Source organism: Emydura macquarii, unplaced genomic scaffold, assembly GCF_026122565.2.
Source record: "Emydura macquarii macquarii isolate MOO-44397 ecotype Brisbane River unplaced genomic scaffold, CSIRO-AGI_Emac_v2 contig_2846, whole genome shotgun sequence".
Lineage (NCBI taxonomy): Eukaryota > Metazoa > Chordata > Testudines > Chelidae > Emydura > Emydura macquarii.
In genome coordinates, this window is record NW_027132983.1 from 2,026,672 (window position 1) to 2,051,733 (window position 25,062).

The 25,062-nt window shown below is 46.3% G+C and overlaps 1 protein-coding gene across 3 annotated transcripts in view; it reads left to right on the top strand.

Moving 5' to 3' along the window:
• The window catches only part of STAB1 (stabilin 1), a 94,375-nt gene extending 70,896 nt beyond the window's left edge, over positions 1–23,479 (top strand). Inside the window, exons 48-69 of one of the 3 annotated variants that reach the window (XM_067568074.1) lie at positions 856–1,002; positions 1,242–1,379; positions 2,708–2,767; positions 2,856–3,032; positions 4,119–4,205; positions 7,754–7,900; positions 8,104–8,169; positions 9,260–9,488; positions 10,336–10,485; positions 11,714–11,818; positions 13,612–13,719; positions 14,350–14,543; positions 15,169–15,313; positions 16,050–16,183; positions 16,810–16,975; positions 17,430–17,536; positions 17,870–17,989; positions 18,323–18,475; positions 18,633–18,752; positions 19,464–19,610; positions 20,173–20,283; positions 21,149–23,479. In XM_067568074.1, coding sequence (XP_067424175.1) covers positions 856–1,002; positions 1,242–1,379; positions 2,708–2,767; positions 2,856–3,032; positions 4,119–4,205; positions 7,754–7,900; positions 8,104–8,169; positions 9,260–9,488; positions 10,336–10,485; positions 11,714–11,818; positions 13,612–13,719; positions 14,350–14,543; positions 15,169–15,313; positions 16,050–16,183; positions 16,810–16,975; positions 17,430–17,536; positions 17,870–17,989; positions 18,323–18,475; positions 18,633–18,752; positions 19,464–19,610; positions 20,173–20,283; positions 21,149–21,199 — 2,862 coding nt within the window. In that variant the 3' untranslated portion in view covers positions 21,200–23,479. The remainder of the gene's footprint in view (positions 1–855; positions 1,003–1,241; positions 1,380–2,707; positions 2,768–2,855; positions 3,033–4,118; positions 4,206–7,753; positions 7,901–8,103; positions 8,170–9,259; positions 9,489–10,335; positions 10,486–11,713; positions 11,819–13,611; positions 13,720–14,349; positions 14,544–15,168; positions 15,314–16,049; positions 16,184–16,809; positions 16,976–17,429; positions 17,537–17,869; positions 17,990–18,322; positions 18,476–18,632; positions 18,753–19,463; positions 19,611–20,172; positions 20,284–21,148) is intronic. The other 2 variants (XM_067568076.1, XM_067568075.1) reach the window with 2 other exon arrangements.
• The last annotated feature ends 1,583 nt before the right edge of the window (positions 23,480–25,062 follow it).

Consider the following 25,062-nt stretch of genomic DNA (forward strand, 5'->3'; position numbering starts at 1 on the left):
AATCCACCCCTTGCTTCATTTTTGTGTTCCAGAATCTAAGCTTTCAATAGCTCTGAGACGGGTGAACTGCATCCCCTTTCATGTCCAAGGGAGTGCTAATTCTGAAACGTAACGAGGACAATCAAAAGATCCAGCAGTTGCCAAAACCTCCAGCTTCACCACAGCCCTGACAATTTCTTCTGTGCAGTTCTGCATTGTTAATATAAATATCTCCAGAATCGCAAAGATTTAGGGGCACAGGGAAATAAATGGAATTTAATAGTCCTTGGTATTGTTTGGTTTCATAGTTATTTCAGTAAACCGCCCTGTTGGTTCTTTCTGTTTGGTTGGTTTGGGGTTTGCTCATTTCTTTGTTTGACGTTTAATTTGCGTGCTGCTGCACTGCCGTGGGGTGAAGACAGGGCCCTGTCCGTAAGCCTTGAAGCTCAGAAATAAATGGTCCCAAGGTCAGGGATGTTCAGATGCAGGGGGTGGTTCTAGTCCATTACAGAGAAAGGGACCTGTGCAAAACCCTGGTCTGAACCTCCCCAAAGTAGGGCTGGGGTTTTGGTTCAGTGTCCCTCTCTGTTCAGAATATGGCCAATCCTGGCTGCTGACTGTGTGGGGCCAATGCCGCTTTTTCTCTTGGAGCCAGTGACTTGAACTTCCCTCTCACTCCCATCATCTGAAGCCACTTGTATTGGATCGGGACTTGGCTTTGAGCAAGGAATGACAACTAAGGGTTGGTAGAGCAAAGAACTCATGCTGTTCCCTGTCATTTTAGTCACTGGCTAAATCTGATCTAATGCTCCTGGTTTCCGCTGACAGAAATGTCCTGATATGATGATCTCTCATGTACCAATTTCTTCCCTTTAGTTTGCAGAATGGACAAACAAAAGCCTCATCAAAGATTTGCTTCGCTATCACATAGTGAGTTGTCAGAAGCTGCTGGCCAGTGAACTGGAGACACACAAATTCATCACGGCTTTGTCAGGACACAAAATAAGGATTGTGGTGAAAGAGGTAGTTGACAGTCATGACTGATTTCTCCTCTGTGTTTCTTTGGCCCTGAGCATTGCTCCTGCTTGACAACCCTCAGGTTGCTTTGCATTGTCCAGAAGCCTGTTTTAATGGGGAGAGCTACAGAACAAGTCTCTTTCATCTAGAAGGATCCCAAAGCGCTCTGCAGATGAGCTATAGCGTGGTCTGTAGGGGGAGGTCACATCTCACTGGAAATGTGCATTGTATCCCTTCTTCTGCAGAATAGTGTGCATCTAAATGAGGATACAACCATCATCACCAGTGATATTGTTGGAGTGAATGGAGTGATCCATATCATTGACAAGATTTTAATCCCAGCTGATTTGCAGAATCAGAACGTTTCTTCCCAACTAGCACAGGTATGTGTGAAAAAACACCATTTTACTGATTGCGCATCACCCTGAGGGTTTCCTCAGCCCCAAATGAATGAGTAACATTTACACATATTTCTCAGGCATCAGGTTACTGTACTCCAGGGGTTCTGTTTACTGGTCACACATGGTGTGGTTTAAACATAAAGAGGTTAAATTGTGGAGCCAGCTGTGCGCGTGGTGTATGTGCGCGTGTGTTGTGGGGGAAAGGAAGCTAGGATCAGTCAGGGCAGGCCGGTGATAGGACAAACACGACAGTTAAAGGTGTGCTCAGATTTCCTTTTACATCACTGGGTAAGGATCACACTGTCTGAGTCAAAGCAGGCTAACTAAAGCCTCTCTTGCATACTTGAGACAGCCTTCAGTGGGCTTTAATGCCCTACATTGCAGGTTTTAAACATCCAGCTCTCCATACCGTGTATCAGAGAGGAGCAGGCAAAAATCACTTTGCTGCTGGTTGGCAGAGCAGCCCCATTGTTACCAAATTCTAACACACATTGGGCCAAATTCATGCCTCGGGTAATGCCACTGAAGTCAATGGACTTACACCATGGATGATTCAGCCAGCTTTGCCCGTCTGCTAACCAAGGGATCTCCATTTAGGGTTTGCTGTCATGTTGAGAAAACATTCTTTATGTATCACTCTAGTACCCCGCTTCTGTGTCCTATCGTGTTCAGACATGGGAATGCCAGGGCAATTACTTTTGAAATGTGGATTCTCCTAGGAATTAGGAGAGTGACTCTCATCTAGAATTTTGGAAATGAATATTGACCTGTCCCACGGTCTGCCCAGATGGGTAAAATGAGTGAGTCAGACCCATTGCTACTTACCTATATTAAATCACTGTGCCGGGATGAAAATTAACAGCCACCTTGTTCAGTCTAGGGGCTGGTTTACACTTACCTCGCGATTCGGCAGCAGTCGACGGGAGTTACGCAAACTATGCAGAGTAGCTTGCGTAACTCACGTCGACTGCTCTGCTTCCCTTCTGCGCGCTGTTCACACTGCACTGCACCGTTCCCGTCGACACAGCACTACGCTTCTTGAGGGGGTGAATTTACTCAGTCGACTTCCTGATCAATTGAGCGGGTCTACACTGACTGCTCAATCAGTCCAGAAAGATTGATCTGGCGGCGGCGAATTTGCCACCATCAATATAGACATGGCCTAAGTGTCATAGCACTGCTCAGAGTCAGCAAATGCAAACTCTTGGCTCTGAGAATTGACTGAGTTTGCTCACTCATTTGGAATCTAGTAAACGAAACAAACTCTCACATTTTGTAACGGTATTGCTTTATTTTTATTATTTTTCTAGCAAAATATCACTGAGGTGGCAGAGGCGTATGGCTACAAAATCTACAGCAAACTACTTAGGGTAAATGATTTGAATTCTCTCTGGGAGTACTTTTTAGTTCTGTGCTATGTGGAGCCTTCGTTTCATGTGGTCTTGTGTCTCTGGACAGGAAGCAGAACTGCTACCTCTGGTTAACAACTTTGCTCATAGACCCTTCACCATGCTATGGCCTACCGACACTGTGTTTAACGCCCTTCCTGAGAAGATGCAAACATGGTTGTATCATAAAGACCACAGAGACAAGCTGGCAGCCTACCTCAAAGTGCACATGATAAGGGACATGAAGGTAAAAGCCGCAGCAAAAAGACTCAAGTCACCTGAATTTCTTTTTAAATCAGCCAAGTGCTTATCATTGGTGCAGACAGTGCATCAGAGCTGGACTTGTCAATGTGATGGGTATTTTGGCACCCCCGAGAGAGGACTCTGAAACCCACTCAGGAGTCGCTTGGAGGAGTTCCTGCCAAACAAGCCAATGGCCTGGGATTACAAGGGTTAATTCCCAGCTCAAAGGCAGCTCAGATACATACTACCAGGTGTGAGCTAATTAAATACAGCTGGGCCTGCATAGGCTCAACATCTTCAAAGAAGCACAGGCTCCTCTAGAGGAAAGAGAGACCCTTACCAGGGGTTCACCCCCACTTTCATTTACAAGGTGCCAAATTCAGTTTATCTCAGTGAGTGACCTCGTTCCTCCCTGGCCAATATTTAGACATCTGCCAGAGGTTCAGGAAGATGCCTGTGAATCCTGAAAGCTGCACTGATTCATTTAACAAAAATGTTGTTCTTCTGTTTTGCTTTCCAATCAGGTGGCAGGAACAAAGACCATGTGACTTTGGCATCCAGGCACATGACACTAATAGGTGAAGTGAGATTTGCAGACAGCCTGTAGAGTGAAAATTATTCCTCTGAGCTATTTGACCAATAGTTAAGGATAACAAATACAGCTGAAGGAAGTTGTGAACCACTCACTAACCACTGAAGGGTCTAAATCCAAACCGATAATATTTAAGTAGTTCCACCAGGAAATGTGTGTGCTTAGTGGCTAGAGCACTGGGTGGAGACTCAGAAGACCTGCATTCTATTCCCAGCTCTACCACTGGATTGGTCACCAACTACGTCACCTCTGTGCCTCGGTTTCCCCATCTGTAACATGAGGATAAGGATAACCTCCATTGTGAAGTACTTTAAGATCTACTGATGAAAATCAGTTATAAGAGCTAGGTGGTGGTATACTATCCATATGCGCCTGTGTTTTCATAATGCTCTGCTCAGTGTGACTGCTGGCATTGTCTTTTCAAAGGGAATCTTTTCTAACACCTGTATCAATCTTTAGTTTGCCTGATCTCACCCCTCATGTTACTTTCATCTTCAGGTTGTAGCTGGTAACCTGCCACACATTGCTTCTGTAAGGACAATGCATGGATCCATCATCTCATTCCAGTGCAGCAAGAGCAGTGTTGTAAGTAACAGTAGCTTGGTTTTCTATTCTTTTGTGGAAACGTGATCGATAGAAGCAATTCAGTTATGCCTGATCCCACTGAAAGGGTCACCTGCAAGAATTGAACTTGGGTTCTCCTCGTCTAACAGCATGAGTGTCAGCTGCGCCAGCTAACAGAGCAGTTCTTCTGCCTGGGAGACAGTGTAACATGGAAATCTCTTTACCTGGTGCATGTGGGCTATAAATGAATGGAGAGTAGCACTAAGTGTACAGTGCATGTGTGTGCACTCCAGCAACTGCACTGGAGTACCAGCAGGGTTGGTTTTATTAAGTTTCAAAAACCCTCGAGAGTTTAATGCTGTTTATACAGAACAGGTAATGGTGAGCTAAATTGATTGGGAGGAAAAATGTAAATGAAAATATGGCGTTCTTTAAGAAGAGAGGGTCAAAAAGCCACAATTGCTCAGTCAAGGAAGTGGACAGTTTTGGTTTAAAGGACATCTTGGGTCAGTGGGGAAGTGAAGGCAGCAGCTAAGAAATAAAAAACAACAACATATAACACATGAAAAAAGGGCACTTAGATAACAATCAGTATAAATTAGAAGTTGTGAAATGTAGAAAATTGTTAAAGGGAAGCTATAGATATCAAAAAAAAAAAAAAAAAAAAAAATCCATGGCTGGCAGGGCCAAGGATGATAAGGAGTTTAAGTATATTAGTAATAAAAGAAATCCTAGCAATAGTACAGGCAGATTATTGGATGGAGAGGGTAAAATTGTTAATGACACAGAAAAAGCAAAAAAAACAAGTCAATACATATTTTTTGTATTTGGAAAGAAGCCATATAACTTATTCATGCCATGTGTGGATATACTGTCATCGAGTCTGTTAGGATCTAAGGAGGATGTAAAACAGTATCTACTAGCGATAAACGTTTTTAAATGAGCAGGCCAGGATAACTTGTACCCAAGAATCCTAAAAGAGTTGGCTATGGAGATCTCTAGCTCATTTATGTTAATTTTGAACTAATCTTGGAAGACTGGAAGGATGCTAATGTGCCAATATTCAAAGAGGGCAAGCAGCATGAGCCTATTAATTATAGGCCAGTTGGACTGACATCAATCTCAGGGAAAATAATGGAAATGCTGAAGCAGGATTCTATTAAAAAAATAATTAAAGGGTGCGAATTTATTTAGTGCCAACCACTGTGGCTTCTTAGAAACCAGGTCTTGTCAAAAACTGATTTTTTTCTTTGAGATTACAAGGTTGGCTGACAAGGTAATTGCGTAGCTGTGATACACTTAGACCTTTGTGAAGTGTTTGGTCTAGCACAGCACAACATTTTGATTAAAAAATTAGCACTCTCTAATATCAGTGAGTGCTCGTCAAATGGATTCAGAACTGGTAACTGACAGATCTCAAAAAGCAGTTTTCAGTGGGGAAACATGAAAATCGGGGGGTTTCTATTAGAGTTCAACAAAAATCAGAACCAGGCCTGATGCTACTGAACATTGTTATGAGTGAGGTAAATATAAAATCACTGCTGATAAAATACGCAGATGACACAATAGGTGGGGTGGTAAACAATGCTGATGATGCAATCCTACAGCGTGACCTCGATCACGTAGTAAGATTGGGCCCATTCAAATAAAATGAATTTGAATACATGCATGATCTTACATTGGGCTGTAGGAATAAGCAGTGCAGGCCACACGTCTAAAGTGGAGGACTGTATCCTGGAAAGCAGACACTCTGAAAAGGGCTGTGTGGTCAGAGCAGACAAACAACTCAGCATGAGCTCCCAGCGTAATGCTGTGGCCAAAAGGGCTAATGTGATCCTTGGATGTATAACCAGGGGAGTAGGGAGATGATTTTTTTCTCTGTATTTGGCATTGGTGAGACTGAGGCTGGCATGCTGACAGCTCCTAGTGTCCATGTTTTGTAAAGAATGTTGAAAAATTAGAGTGGGTGCAGAGAAGAGCCACAAAAATGATCCAAGAGCTGGAAGAAGTGTCTTCCATTGGGAGACCTGAAGAACTCGAGCTGTTTAGTTTATGAAAAAGAAGTCCTAAAAGTGACTTGTTTATAGTGTATAACAGTCTCCGTGGGGAGAAAGTACTGAATACTAAAGAGCTCTTTAATCTGGTGGAGAAAGGCATAACAGTGGCTGGACGCTGAAACCAGACACATTTCAATTGGATATAAGGCACACATTTTAAATAGTGAGGAACAAATTCCCAAGGGAAGTGATGAAGTCTCCATCTCCTGATGTCCTCAGATCAATGCTGGATGCTTTCTGGAAGGTATGCCTTAGTCCAGCAACAGGTTCCTGGGCCGGTGTGTGCATGAGGTCAGACAAGAGGATCAAATGGTCTCTTCTGGCCTTAAATTCTATGAATCTGTGAAACTTGGTTTCTGATAAGTAAGCTCTTCCCTCTCTTGTACAAGATTCATTGCTGGGTTTTGTTGCTTCTGGGTTTATGGGAAACATTATCGACATGTTGTTTCCCAAAGGCAAGGGGCCTAATAGTTAGACAAGTGGAAATGGAGCCAAAGGTTCTGGGTCTTAATTAGAGCCAGTCAAAAAAATGGTCAACATTTTCTTTACAATAAGAAATATCTTTTGGGAGAATGGAAATTTTGCAAGAAAATTTCCATTTTCATCAATTTTTTTCAAGTTTTCAAAGGAAAATTAATTTTATTTGGTTTTTCAACAGCTGAAAGCCCCCCCATCTATGAATAGTTTCAATTAATATTTTTGTAAAAAATACATTTTTTTGATTTACTCTTAATCCTGGCTCTGCCACTGACTTGCTATGTGTAGCCTTGATCAGATCTCTTAACCGCTCTGTGTGTCTGCTTCTCATTACTCAAAATGGTTGCCATCGTACTCTAACCCACAGGACATTTAATTAACTGAGGCAGATCGATCTGATGCTTGGATGGGAGATTCTGTGCAAATGCAAGACAAAAAAAAAGCTTTTTTTTTTTTTTTTAAAGTCCTGTAGTCCAATGGGATTCTTTCTTTTGCCTACTTCGGGAGTTGGATTGGACCCTAATGTATTACATGTGCTCTGGGTCTTCAGAATTTTTTTATTTAGCAATTTTCCTCCACCTCATCCCAAATACTCAGGCCAGAGCATTTGCCTAGAACGTGATAGATGGAACGCAATCATTTAAGACGAGTTACACGCAGAACTGTGCAAGGCTCTCCAAACTTAAGCCCCGTGGTGGATCTGCACCAGGGGAATGGGGAGAGTGGCAATGCAAGGTGGTGTTGCTTGTGCACCACTGGCGAGGCTCCATGCTGGGCCCAAATAGACCAACATAGAGGGGGCTGTTGGTTGTGGGGCCATAGGATCAGCACTTACAGGGATCAAATAGCATTGCAGAGGGGCAGCCTGCCCACATCAGGAAATGAAATGTGTCCAGCTTGGCTCCTCACAAGTGCTTGTGCTGTGTGCGAGCTGGGAGCTGCAGTTCAGCCGCTCTGCATTGCTTATAACAAGCAAGAACTGGCAGATGCTTCAGAGCTGAGTGAATCATTGTCTCTTCCTTCTCCTTCCTGCAGGGGGAGCTCTTGGTGGACAATGGCAATGCCAAGATCGTCCAGCGGCACATGGAGTTTGATGGGGGCATTGCCTATGGCATTGATCAGCTGTTGGAGCCGCCAAACCTGGGGGCTCGCTGTGACGAGTTCCTCTCCGTTGAGCTTAGGGTGAGTGCTTAGGGTTTTATAAATAATAAACCCCCACCTCCATTTGGATGTATGGTCTGTTTAATGCTGCAGCCCGTAGCAGCAAATCAGGATTATTAAGAGGCTTGCATGTCTGGCAGAGGGGCTCGCCACCTCACATTGCAAGCAGGTCTGTAACTGACAGACAAAGTGAGAAGTGTTTGTTTTTTCTCCTTCCCGCTCAGGGATCAGTGGAGAGCTGTGGTGTTTGTGGCTTCGAGCCCACCTGTCCCACTGGATCCATCCAACGGGTAATGTGTGCAGCTCTCTGAACTGCGTCCGTCACTGCTTGTAAAATACGGTCTGTGGATCATTACTGCCTTGACCACCATAAATAAGTGCACAGAGCTTTAAAAGAATTAACCCCCAGGGGGCTGGGAAGGGTCCCCGAGCTCCACTTCTCCCCAGAGGCAGGCACTGAATAGAAGCACTATCATGTGACCAACACCCAATTGATTAAGGCCCCTATTCTGCGTGGGCCCCAGGGCATCTGCCAGTGTAGAGTCACTTGCAGAGTTGAGGCCTAAATCAAGCATCACCGTGCCATCTGCTCTTGGCTAGTGTCCCTCACTTCTTGCTGGTACCAAGCACAGTTCACATTGTAGACTTTGAGCCGTCACGCACATCATCCTCTGGGATTGGTTGCCACTTAGGTTTTTCAACTACCTAGTCACAGTTATTCCAGTGCCTGAATCAGCCGGTGTGGCTGCAGAGATGATCACCAAGGTTTGGGGCAGAGGGCTGCGTGGTGCCTTGGTGGAGAAGTGAGTGACAACACCAGTCTTTCACGTCTGGGTTTGAACCCAGATGTGGGTGTAAGTGTAAAAGGCAAAAGAAACCACTCAGTATTTTGCTTCTGCCCTAGAGTTTGCAGCCCTTTGGGATAACAGGGGCTCACTAAATATGAAATGTTTGGTAAGGCGCAGCAGCAGCCTCATGGGTATTGACTTGGACCTATGCTCAAGCCAGCCTAGCCACTCTGATCCTGGTGAGGCAATAAATTTTCGCTTGACCATAGATGGTTCCAAGCCAAATTCATTTTCTGCATTGTTATGTCCCACTGACCTCCTGATAGTTTGCAAACACAGATTTCGATTTCCACCTGTTCCTCGTCTTCTCTGTCCTTCATTCCTTCCCACCATTTGCAAAGTGATTATTAAAAAAAGGGAATGGGGGTAGTGCCTCTCTCCAGTATGTGAGCTGATTTGTAGTTGTCATATAACCATTTTACTGGTGCCCTTGGAGCATTTCTCCCATTAGTTAAGGGGCAGGGGAGTAGAAACTTAGGAAAAACCTCAGGATGTTGATGTTTTTGACCCATTTTTGTTGTTTTCCCCACAGGGCAATAGCCAGACTTGCTTTTATTATGAAAATCCATTTTCCAGATTCCCTTATTTTTCACACCGCAACTATCTATTATCGAGACCTCATTGGTACCGGTCAGTGTTTGATGAAGGCAGTCACTGGCCCTCTCGTAGGAGGTCCCTGACAAAAGGGTGCAGGAGGACCTGTTTTTCCACCAGCTGGGTCCCACAGTGCTGTGCAAACCACTACGGAAGAGATTGTCAGGGTAAGAAATCTGCACCGCTGCACCCTAACCATGGCAAAAAGGAATTCTTTTCCTGTGTCATGATAAGGTGCTCTGCCTTTAGCCAGATGGTGGAGCCTACCCCTAGAAGCTCCTTTTCAGGATCACCAGGAAGGCTGGTGGCTGTTATGGTATTCTTGAGTCCAGTTTTTTCTTTCTAGAACTTAGGATTGCAAAGATCACCTTATGGTGACCAATGCAGTGCTGTCTTCCTGAGTTATTCCAACCAACAGCGTGGCTGCCGCTGGTTCCTCTTCTCTATATACAACTATTTAATGATGTCAGTTAGGAGACAGGCATTAGTGAAATGAGATTGAATATAATGTTTGTGGGAAAGTCATGGCGAGGGGTTATTCCCGTAGATGTTTCACCGGGCAGTACAACGCCTGTTGGAACATCCCCTTCATACACCTCACCAGGACTTTGGTCGGACCATGCTAGAGGTAGCCCCTGAGGAAACCATCTCAGGGGTGAGCTGAGGCCTACGGGAATGCTGGGACTCAAGGCAGTGGCAGTGAGTTTGGGGTGTAGACTGGGAATGCTAGCTCTGCCCAGTAAACCCACTTGTTGCTGTTTGTTTTGTTCCCTTTTAATCCTGAGACTCGGTGTGTTAAGTAAAGATTCCCAGTAAGTGGGACTCTCCAAGCAGGTACTCCATGCTGGCCGTGCTCACAGACAACTGCCCCAGTCTGAACATTGTGTCAAACCAAGTTCACTCTCTTAACAGCAGCCAGGCTTTTCTGAGGGGTTTCCCTGCCCCCGGAACAGCGAGATCCTTTTCTTGCCCAGTCTCTGGTTTGGGTAACTTGCTGAGGCTCTGTGTTTTCAGTCTGTCCAGGAGGCCTGGAGGCTCCTTGCAGTAACCGTGGCACTTGTGCTGATAGGATCAGCGGGTCAGGACGATGCAACTGCACCGAGGCTTTCCTGGGGACGGCTTGTGAACTGTGCACGCCAGGCAGATATGGGCCGGCCTGCCAAGGTACAGACACACCAATGGAGAACCGCAGATGGCGTTGATCTGTGCGCACAGCGCGCTGCCCGAGCGGGGGATTGTTCGTTTGACACGACTGGGTGACAGACCTGGGGTTAGAGCAGCAGCTTGGAGTGGTAACGATGACTGACTGGTCCGTAATACATTGTGCTCCAAGCGGAGTATTGAAGGTGTAAGGAAAACCCCACAGAAACTCTGGCCTCCTATTGTGCCATTGACTTTAATATTGTAAGCAGAATTCCTCCTTTGAAAACCATCTGGGAGCTACCTTGAGATGGATGGCTTCTTGTGGCTGCTGGGCGGGTTCTGATCTGCACAGAACTGTCCTTATTCCAGTAACAATAATCACTGAGATCATCCCATTATAGCTACTGTGGAGGGGAAGCCACACCCCTTTTTAATCCCTTCCCATGTGGCTGTTTTCAAGCCAGCTGAATAACTGTGGCTGCCATTTTTCCTGGGGTGTAAGAGGCTGGGCAGTGCCATGTACGAGGCCAATTCAAGGCCATGCCAAGTCGGGTACTTTCCAGTACGGTTGCTTCAGTCTCGTAATCCACCGAGACTGAGGCCTTTAGGTGTAAGACACTCTCACTTCCCCACTTGATGCAGTGAAGCAGCTCCATCAATATCAGTGAGAGCTAAGCATGTGCTTTGAGATGTGACTAGGCTCTAATTAGAACTGCCATCTGTCCTGGCTTGGTCAGCGCTCTAGCACGGTGCTGGCTGTGTCCGGCTGTTGTGCTGTGTCAGGCCGAGAGGAGACAAGACAAGGATTAAGAAGTATGAAACCTAAACTCCCTCCCTAAATTTGGCATTAAATAGGGGGGACTCATAATTAAAGGGATTCGTGGACCTGGGGATTTTGAGTAAGTGACTCTCAAGCTGCTGAGGGGAGGAAAAGGGACGTGTAAGGGCATTTGCCACAGGGCTACAGAGCAGAGAGGGGAAGGGAGCCTTCCAGGTGAGGCCATGCAAAGGTCGATTGGTCCATCCAATGCTTTGAACCTAGCACAGACTGGTGTGGGGGGAGGCCATGGACACCAGCACAAGCAGAGAGAGTTCGTGGCTATAGTTTTACAGTTACACAGAGCTGTGGTAATTGCCTGTGCAACACTCTGCAGGGACAATTCTAAAAGTCCGCTCGGTGTTATATCTCCCTTCTCAAGATGGGTCAACTCACCAGTGTGTTCTTGTCTTCCTGTCTGCTGCTTTGCAGAGTGTAAGTGCACAGAGAACGGGATGTGTAACGAAGGGTTACACGGGGATGGAGTCTGTTTCTGCACTGAGGGATGGACAGGAGAGCGCTGCGAAACCAAGCTAGGTAAAGTGCACTTGCTCAAAGATTAAACCCCCAAGTGTCGTTCCGAATCCCGTGCAGGCGCTTCTGTGAATGGGCACCTGTAGCATCAGTCACACTATTGACTCTTCGTTGTATTTCTTGTGTATTAAAGTGCTCTGTCCTGTAGATTTGTTCTGGACGCATGAGCGCGTCAGTTGCCATCTTATTTACAGCATCCACACCATGTGCTGCCACACAGCTCTGCTCTAGTGGCTCAGATGATGTGAGGCTTTGTGGCTGGGTTACAGAGCAAGAGCTGTTTTTTTAGAGGATGCTCTGGGCGTGAGTTTTTAGGGGAGATCTGAATGAGGTGAGCATGGAGTCTGGACTCAGGAGCTGCGAAGTGTGATCATGTTGGGTAAAGGTACTTGTGCTAGCACCTAAAGATAGTCGCGTGGCCTCTGGTGCAAGTGGTGGCTCGGGCTAGCGGCCAGGCTCAATCCCACTCGACCTCCTGGGTTCGTACTTGGGCTGCTAGCCCCAGCCACTGCCTATGCCAACATGGCTACACTGCTACTTTTAGGTGCTGGTTCAGTCAGAGCTAGTGCATGTATGGCTAGCTGAGCTGTAAGTCCAGCTGCAGTGCAGACGGACCCACAGAGCCTGGACAGCGCTCCAGGCATAAAGGGCTGCATGAGAGAAGGCACTGCAATTGCTTACACATTTATGTTTGACCCCCATGTCTGTGTTTGAAAATTTGGCCCAGCACTCCTAGCTAAAGAGCACATCCATGGACGTGCTGATAGTAGAAGATAGCAGCAGCAGCAGCCAGAATTGGACATAGTGGGAGGCACTGTGTGGAGAAAGAGGCAGGAAATTCATAGTGCAGAACTGGGGGTATTAAGGAGCAGAACCTGTTGCACCCTGAGTGTATGGCAGGGATTGTTGGGCTATCATGAGAACGGCACTGACCCTCCACTGTAGAGCATCGCCACTCGTTAGTGTTCCCGTGAAGAGCTCTGAGCTGGGGCAGGTCATTCCCGAAGTGTGATCTTTCAGAGCCGGAACTGAAGGTCCAATCCTGCCAGGTGCTGAGCACCCTCAATTCACAATGAAGCCCATGGGGGCTTCAAACCTCCCGAAATCAGGCCCTGAATTATTATACTGCCTAGTGCCTTAACTCTGCAGAGACGAAGGCAGACATGGTCCTGCTCCAATCTGCATCGAACAGAGATGAGGCTTGTTTTTTTCCCAGGCTGTAATCTTGGGAACCTCTTGATCAAATGTGCCCCGAGGCCTGCCCCAGACCCCACTGAGACGTGACGTGCTAAGCAGGCTTGTGGTTTCAAAAATACTTTGAAAAATTGGCTTTTTGAAACAGAAAGTTTGTCTCCACTGGAGACCTGGACTGGCCCATAACAACAGATGAGGGACTGGGCAGCCAGGGTTGGAGCAAAGATTCACAGCATCAGGCTGTGTTGGGGATGAGCTAAGAGTTCTGATTTCTATTTAAATTGAGCAAGAGGGAGGGTACAGGCAGTCAGGGGGTGTTGGGCACTGCTGGGGAGCCAAGGGACGGAAACGGGGTTTGAGCAGGAGGAATGAGATGGACAGGAAGGAGGGACATTGCTCCAGGCCAAGGGATCAGCCGGCCAAATGGTGTGAAGGAGGGGAGTAACCAGGCATGGAGCGAGCAGCTGGAGCTTGAGGTATGGAGCAACAGAAGATGCAGGAGCCTGGAGCGGGAGGGTGGAGCATACACTGCAGCAGGACTTAGAAATATGTCTGCATGCAGAGTGCAACCTACTGACTTGCATGGCTTGTTCTGTGTCTAGTTGCAGCGCCCGTGTGTTCCCCAGCTTGCCACCCCAGTGCCATCTGCCGAGCTGATAATACCTGCGAGTGCAAGTTACATTATGAAGGAGATGGAAGAACTTGCACAGGTATAGTTGGAGCATGTGGCCCTGGTCTGAGCTGGGCCAGTCTCTAGAGTTCTGACCAATGTGGAAATGTGGGTGGCACATTAACCCTCTGGGCTGCAGAGCTCTGATCATCCCCAGATAAGAAAGCAACAATTCTCTCTTCACTGGGATCCAAGTGGCACTTACCTGATTTTTTACACATCCAGACGTTTGTGGAATGATGCAGGTGCTTCATGTAAATGGGATGGTGCAGGGCATGTGATCAACCAGTCAGTATCTAGGCGTGAGATTTTCAAACCTGCCTAAGGAATTTGATGCCATTTTAGTCTTAATTTACACAATCTGTTTCTGCTTTAAACTACAGTGATGCCGTTAATAAATACCGGCCCCTGCATCCATTTTAGGGCAATATTCCTGTTCCTGCCAAGCATGCTGCAGTAAATGGCTACTCTTTAATTGCATCCGCTGCCAGTAGTTTGCTAATATTTAATTGTGGTATAAGAAGTCCAAAAAGGTATTTGTGAAAGAAGACTGGTCCAGGCAGGACCCTCCTGAAGTCCAGCCAGGCACTGTCCCGCTAGTAAGGGCTGGAGGATCGGACCCTTAAAAAGCTTGCTGAGTTAAAAGGCTGACATGTCTTTCTTGCCTTAGTGATTGACCAGTGCTGGGATGACAATGGAGGATGCAGTGAGTTTGCCAACTGCACTCAGGTGGGCATTCAGCTCTCCTGTACCTGCCTATTGGATTACCAGGGAGATGGCTATGTCTGCAGCCCCATAGACAGGTGTGCGGATGGCAGGAATGGAGACTGCAGCGAGCACGCCTTTTGCATCAGCACGGGGCCAGTAAGTATCTCATGAATGCCAAAGGCATTTGGTTGCCACTGCAGAGGTTGGGGCAGTTTTTGCCCCATCCCAGAGGAGTCCCACTCAGATAGCTGTTCGTTGCAGTTAATGTTCCCCCTGCACTACAGAGGACAGGATTTTCTTTCAGCAGTGAACACCCCATGCTGCATGGGAATGCAACACTGGGAGGAAAGCTAACCTCTTAGAAGGCTAGGGAAACCTGACTTGCTGCTAAATATGGCACACAGCCGAGTGAGAGCCCTGGGGAGCTGGGAGTATCGAATGGTTGGGAACAGGATGACTAGAAAGCTACTGTTCATGGCTCTTGCAGCACAAGATGTTGCTAGTTGCTGTCATAGCACATGTGTGGTGTTACCGGTGTTGCTTGTTCATCTAAATGCCTCTGGTGGCACGGCTGCTCTGACCATTTCCCAGGCCCCAGGCAGAGCTCAGGCTGTGTTTGCACAGCAGGAGGCTGTCCCGTTACGTTCAAACCCAGCCCACAAATCTCAGCATGGCTGGCCACCTCATTGCTAGAACCAGCCAGGCCTCAACAGGAGATCAGTAGGTGCCAGACCACTGGGACTGGCCTCCCTGCTGACCTGTGGTTTTCTCTGTGTTGCAGAATGCTCGGAAGTGTGAGTGCAAAACGGGTTATGTTGGCGACGGAGTCCAGTGCCTGGAGGAAGCTGTGCCACCCGTAGACCGCTGCCTGGAAGAGAACGGGCACTGCCACCCCGAGGCCATTTGCACTGATCTGCACTTCCATGGTACGAGCCCTCGTTGCCACCGCTCTAATGGATCCTCTCCCATGCAGAGGCTGTGCCTTGTAATGGCATCACTTCCTGTGTGGGGCTGAGAGTGTTTCCTCTTCAGAGAACAGGAGATGGGGAGGCAGAGGCTGTTCTGTCACCGCTTATTTCAGGCCACCCCGTACAGAAGAGATGGGTATCCCCTTTTCTGGCCCGTCACTCCATCAGACAGAAAGCCAGTTTCCTCCCCTGAGATTTCTACCTCAGACACAGGGGGGCTTGAGGGTCCCACAGAACTCCCACTCCTTTGTCTTGGTCACGTCTCTTCAGCCACACCAGCTTGTTGTGTAAAATCTCACGCGTTAAACAAGCCAGGCTGCTTGGAAGAGACTGGCTGCTAAGAAAAGCCCTTGTGCAGCACAGAGTGGTAGTGTTGGTTCAGGAGGTGGTGCTATTTGAGTCGAGGTTGAGCCAGTGCCCAGCATGGCGTTAGGGAGCACGGGGGGAGACTGGTGTCCATCTTGCTTGGCATTGCCACGGTGGTGTCCAGCAGCTGATGAATCTGGCCTATGCTTGCTGCTCGGCAGGAATAATCAGACAGTTTGACATCTAAGTATTATCGAATGCCCCTAAAATTGTGCCTCTGAGTATTTTCGGAGGCAGGCTTAGAGGGCTGTCTCCTGGCCAGGCCCTGAGCCTGATTTTCTGGAGATCTCCCTGTGAAGTGACGTGCACTGGTACCGCTGTTTTCCAGATAAAACTGTTGGCGTGTTCCACCTCCAGTCACCAAGAGGGAAGTACAGCTTCACCTATGGGGAGGCTGAGGCTGCCTGCATGGCAGAAGAAGCTTCTTTGGCCACGGTCCAGCAGCTCTCAGCAGCTCAGCAGGTAAAAGCAGACTCACAGCTGAGCCGGCTCAGCGATCCAACTCATTTTGGCCCCTCTCCTTTGGGTTAGAATCCCTGCTTTAGCAACAACTAGGGAAGCAATCTAGGGCAAGTGCTTTTTATACAAGGTTCTGAGTGTGTCCATTCCAGCTGTCTGTCAGGATTCCCTTTGTCATGGCCGTTAGCTATTTAAATGGATTTTATATGCCTTGCACTTCTTCTGTGATGGAAATGCGCTGAAGCTGTATATGAGCCACAGTGCCTGGGAGCAGCAGGGTTGATGATGATGTGCCATGAGAGAGACGTTGAGTACCATGGCAAATGAACCGTATGCAGTGTTGTCACCACTGTGCTGGTCCCAGGCTGTTAGAGAGACAAGGTGGGTGAGGTAATATCTTTTTATTGGACCGTGCAAATAAACCCTCAGCTTTTGGTGTGCCTAAGTAAAATGATGTCCTCGTAGGCTGGGCAGCGGAGAGCAGTATATGAATTACAAGAGCAGGAGTATCTTCTCTGTGACACAGGGCATCCAGCAGAGAATCCTAAAGTGACTCAGTGCCATTACAGAAACTGATACGTGGCTCAGACAATCCTGTCTCTCACTGGGCAGCTTCTTTTCCTATGCAGATGGGTTTCCACCTGTGCTTAGTGGGTTGGCTCAACAATGGGACGGCAGGATACCCGACAGTGTTCCCAACCCCCAGCTGTGGCTCCAACCACGTTGGGATTGTGCACTATGGCACCCGAAAAAACTTGAGTGAGACATGGGATGCTTTCTGCTACAGAGCTAAAGGTAAGGAGAGACTCAGGATTGGCTCCCTTGGAATCTGCAGCAAGGAATGTGATTACACAAGTTGGCATCTCAATGGCGTGTGTTGTAACAAGGAGAAAACTCTCTATAAACTCTACACTTACTCGTTTCCACTACATTGGTTTATGCCCTGAATACACTTACTCAGTAACATAAAGCACTGGGAATCTCAAAGTGCCTTACAAAGGCAGGTAAAGGTTTTGGGCCTCACTGTTACAGATGGAGAAGCTAAGGTACCGGCAGGTTAAGTGACCTGCCCACAGTTACACAGTGGTGAAGAGAAGCCAGGTTTCTTTGACTCTTTATCCAGTGTTCTATCCGCTGGGCCACAGCTGTCTTCCGCATGGATAGAAATCCTAAGCAATCGTTCAGTGCCTTTGTTGTATGAGGAGTTTGTCCCTAAGTCCCTCTCACATGTCTCTCTCCCCCTTTGCAGACGTGAGCTGTGATTGTAGAGAAGGATTCATTGGAAATGGCTACTTCTGCAGTGGAAATCTCCTGGCTGTGTTGGCCGAGCACTCCAACTTTTCAATCTTCTATTCCGTAAGTGTTAGTGTCACATGCCTTCTGTAGCAGGATGGGGCCTACTTCTCTGCCAACCGTCAGGACAGCGAAGAAGTGACTAATGGGGACTCCCCAGGTCCCAAGGGTTGGAAAGGAAAATCACTGAAATGGAAGGCAAGAGTTTGTGCTCTCTGAAGTGCCATGCACCATTTGAGTCAAGCTGTTTCCTCTCATTGACAGACAGTTAACTGCTCTGATATTGTAGCAAAGATGGAGAGAATTCAGGTGATATCTCCTGGTTTTGTTGGCCAGATTGTTCTGACAAACCCACAGCTTCAGGCTGGCACTCAGGATTCTCTCTCTCTCTTCCAGATGTTACTGGATTACTCCAATGCCACACAAGATGGACTCGAGTTCCTCACCTTCCTCTCCAATGACACCACCTATAAAACGCTCTTTGTACCCTTGAATTCTGGCTTTGAGGGCAATATGGTGAGAGAGCTGGAGTGAATGTTGGAGTCTCACGCCACTGCCCGCACACAATCGATAGTGGTTTAATGTTGCTGGCTTGGAGGATTAGGGAAACATGCTTCCAGTGTGGCTTAGGGGGTTTTATGTCTGAAGTGTGATTTGTTCTGGCTCTCTGTACCCTTGGAATGCAAGAACTATTCAGGTGCCTTCTCTGCACTTCACTCCAAGAAGTCTTTCTCCATTGATTCATTGGACAGCGTACGATTAAAACAGGGAAAAGCAGAAAACGCCCAATTTATTTTCCCCCTGCTTTTGACTCTACTTGACCATCACTTCCACATTTTGTTTTCTCAGACATTAACAGGGGAGGAGCTGAAGCTCCATGTCTCCCTGAGTGATGTTCCCTTCTTGAGCTTCAATCTCACCAATGGTACCATTATCCCTTCCTGCTCCGGCTACAACCTGTTGGTTGCAGAAACTTCCCTGCTGAACAGCACGCAGCCTCCTGTAAGTACTTGGATGCGTTTGGGCAGGTTCCAGGTTCAGCTAGCTTCTCTTTCTTAAGCCTATGTAATGGGCAGCATTTTTTGTCCAAAAAGGCTCTTTTTCTAAAGCAAATTCACACTTAGTCCCTTACTATTGTTGTTTCTTCTTCTTGTGCCAGGGTTCCAAAGTGGTCAATGATACCCTGATAGTGCAGTGGGACATCCTGGCCTTCAATGGAATCATTCATGCCATTGAAAGGCCGCTGCGGATGCCTCAGCAGCCTGTGCATCTGGACCAGGCAAGTTGCTTGCTCAATTCCACTGAGAGTTTAAATGGCAGATTTAAGAATTGTCAGGTTCAGTTCCTGTGCATCGAGTCCCCTTCAGTGCAGTCCCCAAGCAGCCACTGTGCTGCAGTGTCATGAAATAGAGTCCAGCCTGGCAGCACCCTGGCCTGGCGCAGTGAAGAACCAGACTGGAGAAGCACAAGCTTGGGCTCTCACGCTTTGAGTTAGGTGTAAGGGCACTTGCCTTAGAAGAGGCGCATGTGTGGAATTTTATAAACAGAACTTTTTTTCAGGGGTGGACCCCTAAAAAATTTCAGAGGCACAGACCCCTTTGGAAATCTTAGTCTGCAGTCTCCCAGTTGTCTGTGGACCACAGATTGAAAACCACTCTAGTGTAGCTTCTTTTGAAACTTCTAAGCAGTAGTAGGATACTGAACTAAGTGGTTTATTCTGCTATATAATCTATCAGTCACTTCCAGTCTAAGCTCTGTGCTTGTAATAAGAGATGAGGAATGAATGCAGCACATAGCAGATAAAAGCAGCGGGTAACAACAATGTCCCATGTAGCCAGCCCTCCATATCACAGGTGTTCCCCTTTCTGGAATATGTGAACCATTTAAGCAGCCATACACTAAAAGTTTAGTTAAAGCTTTTTAACGCACTGGTTGTCTTCATTACATTTTTTTAACGCAGAACTTTAACGGTTTAGTGTGTCTCTTCTAGGATACTAGTGCTATAAAATCATCTCATCCTGTGGCCATCGGGGTAACATCAGCTGTTGTCATAGTGCTGCTGCTGTTAGCTGTGGCTGGAGTGTCCTATTACTACCAAAAAATAAAAACCCAAGGATTCCAGTTCCACTACTTTAAGGTATGGAGAAAAGTATACATGCTATTAAAAACAAAAAAAACATCGCCCTTCCTAAAGCCTCAAACTGTACCTGACCAGTGCCATGGCTCTGTCAATCTGTTTTAAATGTAGATCAGGCCTATGATTTAGCCACTATGGGAAAATCTGGATAATTTGTAGTGCAGGCTCTGCTGACTGTTTACATGTCATCTTAAACTAGAGTGAGGTTACTAAGGAGTCTGGCCTAGGCAATGGAATGTATTAAACAGGGGAAAGCTGCAGTATGCAAAAGGTATAATGGGTATGGGGAGAAAAGCAGGGTGGAAGGGAAATGAGCAATATGGATAACTGATCTTTCAGAACGTCATACAAATAGCCTCTGTGCCAGGGTCTTGGAAAAGATGCAAGTATTTAAGGAAAAACTCCACCTACTTACTAACTAGATTGTGTAACTCAATTTCATCTGCACCACTGTGTTAATGCAAGGAATCACAGAGCTGCTCAAGATTGCAGTAATTATTAACGCACATGCAGAGGAGAGGGAAGGAGATGGATAACTAATCTCATGTATGTTTGCACACAGGCTGACCTGGAAGAGGAGGAGCTGTCTTCAGAGCAGGCCAGCATCCCACCCTTAGTGTCAATCCCAAATCCTCTCTTTGGGGCCCAGAGCTTGATGTATGAACCATTTGATGTAAGAAAAGGGTCCTGCATATTGTGGTGTTCTGATGGAACACTTTTTAAAAACATAACCAAACTGGAGGTTCATGCTTGTAAGGGCTAATGGGATTCTGTAACAATGCAAAAACTGCCTGTCACAGGGATACTTGAGCCAGGTAGGAGAAAAATCTTTGGCTATGTCTAAACAGATACAGGGCTTCAGGGCAGCCACACACTAGGGGGACAGGAGGAGTTCCCCAGGCAGCTGGGTTAGTCCACCTCCACCCCCAGTTGTAACTAGGTCAACAAAATAATTGTGCTGTGCTGGGGGTTAGATGGCTGAACTGTGTCACTCAGAGGGTTTGGAGTCTCTTAGAAATGCTAATGGGAGTTCTGTGCATCGACTAACAATGTTTACAGGGGCTTAGTACGTCAAGATATTCAACCAAATGCATAAGTTTTGATGTAATGGGTGCATTGGACCTAGTAGATAGGAGCTCATGCTAATGAGAAACTTCTCTCCCTTGCAAAACTTGAGTAAATAAGACTTAGCAGAGGAGATCAATAGAGGGGAAGGATGATGTCCCCTTCTTACCCCAACCTGCAGCTGGGGCATGAGCACAGCACAGCTGCTGCCTCTCTAGTGATTTCATGTAGTAAAGATGGTCACCTTAGTGTCATGACAGCGAGAACTCTCTTAATCCACTTCAGAAATGGAATTGTCTAGGAACCAGCCTTTAAGTGGGGCTGACTTTGTTCCTTGCATTCCACTAAATGTGAGCTTGTGCTACCTTAGACCACAGGCAATTTCTTCCTCTAACTTTAGAATCTTTAAAGATGTGTTTGTCAAGTTAACATGGTCCTCAGCTGACTACTGACAGCTTCTGTATCTGTTTCAGGACTCTTTCTGTGGGGAAGATTTTTCAGACACCTATGGAATTCTTGAATAAAGTACACACCACACCAACCAAAAAGGGAGTGGGGAGAGAATACCATCCTGTTCTTGCTGCGTGTTTGTGCTAAGTTGAGCTTGCCCACATCACCTGCATGGGGTAAGCAAGCAGATGAGTGAGCTAATGGGGCGCTTGGTTAACAGTAGCTACAGTAAATCACACTCACTCATTGGCTAAGAGAACTCCCCTTTTAAAAGGAGAAAGGGAGCTGACCTTGCCTTAAATACAATAACATATCTGTAGTTACTCTGACCAGTGACTGTCCTTGTTCACCACACTGATGCAGCTAAGAAAACTTTCACTGGAACAGCAGAACCATGACTCCATGTTGCCAGTTGGAAAGTTGGTGCAGTTTGATACAAACTATGTTTGGATGTTGGTGCTATAGACTGATATTCTTCAGAGCTGGAGAGGGGAAAGTTACTGCATGCATCTCAAGAACTTGGCTTTAAAATAATAGTATGTGTAAATATAGCCCGTAGTACAGTTACTTATATCAAATAAAATGTGGCTGCAGTGGCAGAGAGAGCATCCTTGAGCTGCAAAAATATCAGAAAACATGAGTCTAAATGGGTCAGCATGACAAACACTGCTTTTTATTCAGCTGGTGTGTTGGGGAAGTCATCACTTGATTAAGCAAAACTGCTTATATTGAAATCTGTGCACATTGCACTGTTTTGCTGATTTGTATTGTGATTCTTCAATCAAATTCTCAGTGGTTAAGTGTGACTGGCTTGTAAAGCCCTGAAATCTTAAGAAAAAGGAGAAACCATTATTTCATACCATACTACTTTATTTATCATACAAGTTAAAAATAAACCTACCACAGGGCACCACTGAACAATGAGCTTCAGAAAATTTAGACAGGACCATCAACATGCTACAATTTCATCCTTACACCATAAAACAGTGACTGCTGTGTTAAATGTTCAGAAAGCCATATACTGCATTTTGAACAGTACACATGCACTGGGCTTTCCTAATTCTTTGAATACCAACTACAGGTAATTGTCATGGCTATGCTATTAGTCTTCAAAAAAGTCACAACTTTGGCAACAGCATTGCTGCAGGATGTCCATTCAGTTAAGTCAACTGCTGCCAACCTAACAAGCAACTGTGTGTAAAGCAGAGGTAATGTGTGCAAGTAGGCTGCAACAGATGGTTACAATGATATTGACCACAACAGTATTTTACAATAAGAGTCCAACACATTGCATCTTAAACTAGGGCATTCCTAGACAATGCTGTATCATTGGAACACTACTGCAAAGTAACAATTTATCTACATTAATGCTAGTTATTCTAACAAAGGTTGAATAGTTTCAAATAAAAAAAAAAAGAAATCCAAGAAGCTATTTAGCATCCAGGACAAATACTGTGTATGTGAGGTATCATGTTCCCCCTGTGGTTAGAGTTGCTACTCACTGCCAAAGAACATTTAGTGCTAGCCACTGTCATCACAGCTGCTGCATTAACATTGTTTATGGCACTGGACTAGTTCCTCACTAGCAGCTATGGGCTTTAAACTTGGCCCAGAGCAATAAACCAGTGGCACTTTGGCCACTAGGCACATGAAGCCTTCCCCTTTACAGGCACTACACTAATGTTCTCAGCCCAGCTAAGTACCTTGTTACTTGGAATGGTAAAACAACAACTGTCTGTCTTTCCACATGAGGAAAGATACCACTTTTTGTAATTATAGCCACTGATATTTTGTTCTTGTATTAGAACACTTCCACTAGCTGCACAAAACAATATGTTGCTACAGATTCATGAGATTGGTGCTCCATGCAGCGCTTGACCTTTTACTAAAGCAAAATACAGTACATAGAAAATAAGGCTTCTATTGCTTTTTGATTAAACACCCCAGTTAGTTCACAGCTCTAGCTAACTTATTGAGCAATCCCCCCCAGAATTTCAGTTTTCATTGTGCCATCCTTCGCCAAAGCAATCACACCGAAACTCCAGGACTGGTACTTGGGGGTGTGAAGCTAAGTTAACCTTCAGGGTCCATGCTACTTGGCTGATTTTTAACATAACTACCATGGTCAAAATGTATGTTTTTCTGAACTGGAGCTGTCCCTTCCTGGCCTCTGTTTTTAAGGGGAGAGGGAATCTGGACCATGAGTGGACCCATGGAGCTCAGAAATCTCAGTCTTGACTAGGGGCCAGGAATAGACCAAATCATTAGCCAGGCCTCAGCCTAACCAAGGCTGTGAAGACCTCACAGGGTTGCTTTGTTGGGGGGGAAAATCTGGAGAGCTTTAGGTACTATAAGAAAGCAATAAAACGTTTTTTTTGTTTTGTGTGTCACTTGATGAAATGCAACCACTACTGCACTACTCAGAGTTTAATGGTTTGCAGAACACCAAGCTCTTATAGGCAGCAACTGCTTATCCTACATCATATCTTACATAGGATAAAGGAAATAGTGCACTTAGATCTGATGCCATACTTTGGGGGGAGGTGGGATACTGTAATCTTTAGCATCTCACCCCACACTTGAATGGAAAATTTCTTACTCCATAATTTCCTTTCTGCAATTCCCAGAGGTGGTTCAGAGTTCCAGCCCTATGCGTCATTCCAAAGCTATATAGAAAAAAATATTAAGCAAGGAAGAACTTCAAAGGAAACCCTTTCCACTAGGCAGACTGCCTAGATGACAATGATCCAACTAAGCAGTTGACCCTTGGCTGAGAGGGTGGGCAGAATTTTGGGATGTTGCAAACAAAGGAAATTATTGGCTAAAATGTTTTCCATGCTGCAGCCCAGCTCTTTCCCACAATTCTGCTACGTCTAGCAAGTAGTGATAAGAAGTAGGGAGGATTAAAAAACATGCTCTGCAAGACAACACTGTCCTTTGAGCACTTCTATTTCTGGGCCATCACCTGCAGCATCTCCCTGGCAAAGGAGCCCTTTGCAGATGACACAATCCACTTGGTAATGTCAGGTAAAGGTGTTTGCTGATCATCAAGTGGCTCCTCTGCAGCTTTCTGAGGTGGATGAACTTGCTTGTTCTGCCTGAGACTAGCAGGGATCTATTGATGGGTGACTTGGAAATGCTGAGTCCTTGGCATTTCGTCTGGAAAGATACAAAACAGGACTCCTGATCTTCTCCTGGATTCTGTGCACCTGAAGTAGATTGCAGCACTCTCCTGCCATCTAGCGAGTGCCACATCTTCTTAGTCAGAGGCTGCGGCTTTTGAGAGAAGGCTAATCTCCTGGGAAATACAGAAGTGAGAGTTCATGTGTGGGAGAGAGAATGCTGGCATTCTCAGCATCGCCCTGTCCTCCTGGAACACACAGTAAAGGACCTGCATCGCTACAGCTGCCAGCTCTGAGACTCACCTAGCAGACATAATAGCAACCAGGAAACAGGTTTTGATGGACAGGAAGACAGCAGATACTGATGTCAGCAGTTCCAAGGGATGACATTAGAGCTTTCAAGACACACATTGTCTCATTTTGGGAAAACCGCTCTGACTGCTGGCCAACTTGATTGCTCTGAGAAACCCAGATATCCAGGCACACACTGCCATGGAGCCAGTGCATCCCACACACAGAACAGTATTAAGAGCCAATACCTATGGCATGGGGGTTGAAGGCCTGTACCCACCCCCTCACAGCAGAAGTCCAAAATGGCAGAAATCCTAAGCTCTACACCATTATGTTAGAACCAGGTACTGCACCTGGCCCAGATGGAATACTATGCTTTCAACACAGAGGCTTTTCTGGATGAGCCTAAGGTCTTCAAGACTTTGAAAGACAGGCCCTCCTAATGCTTCCCCTTCACTAGCCAGGCTGTTTGCTGAATCCAGTCCTCATCTGCATGGAAAAGGGACCTGAAGAGAGAGTATCTG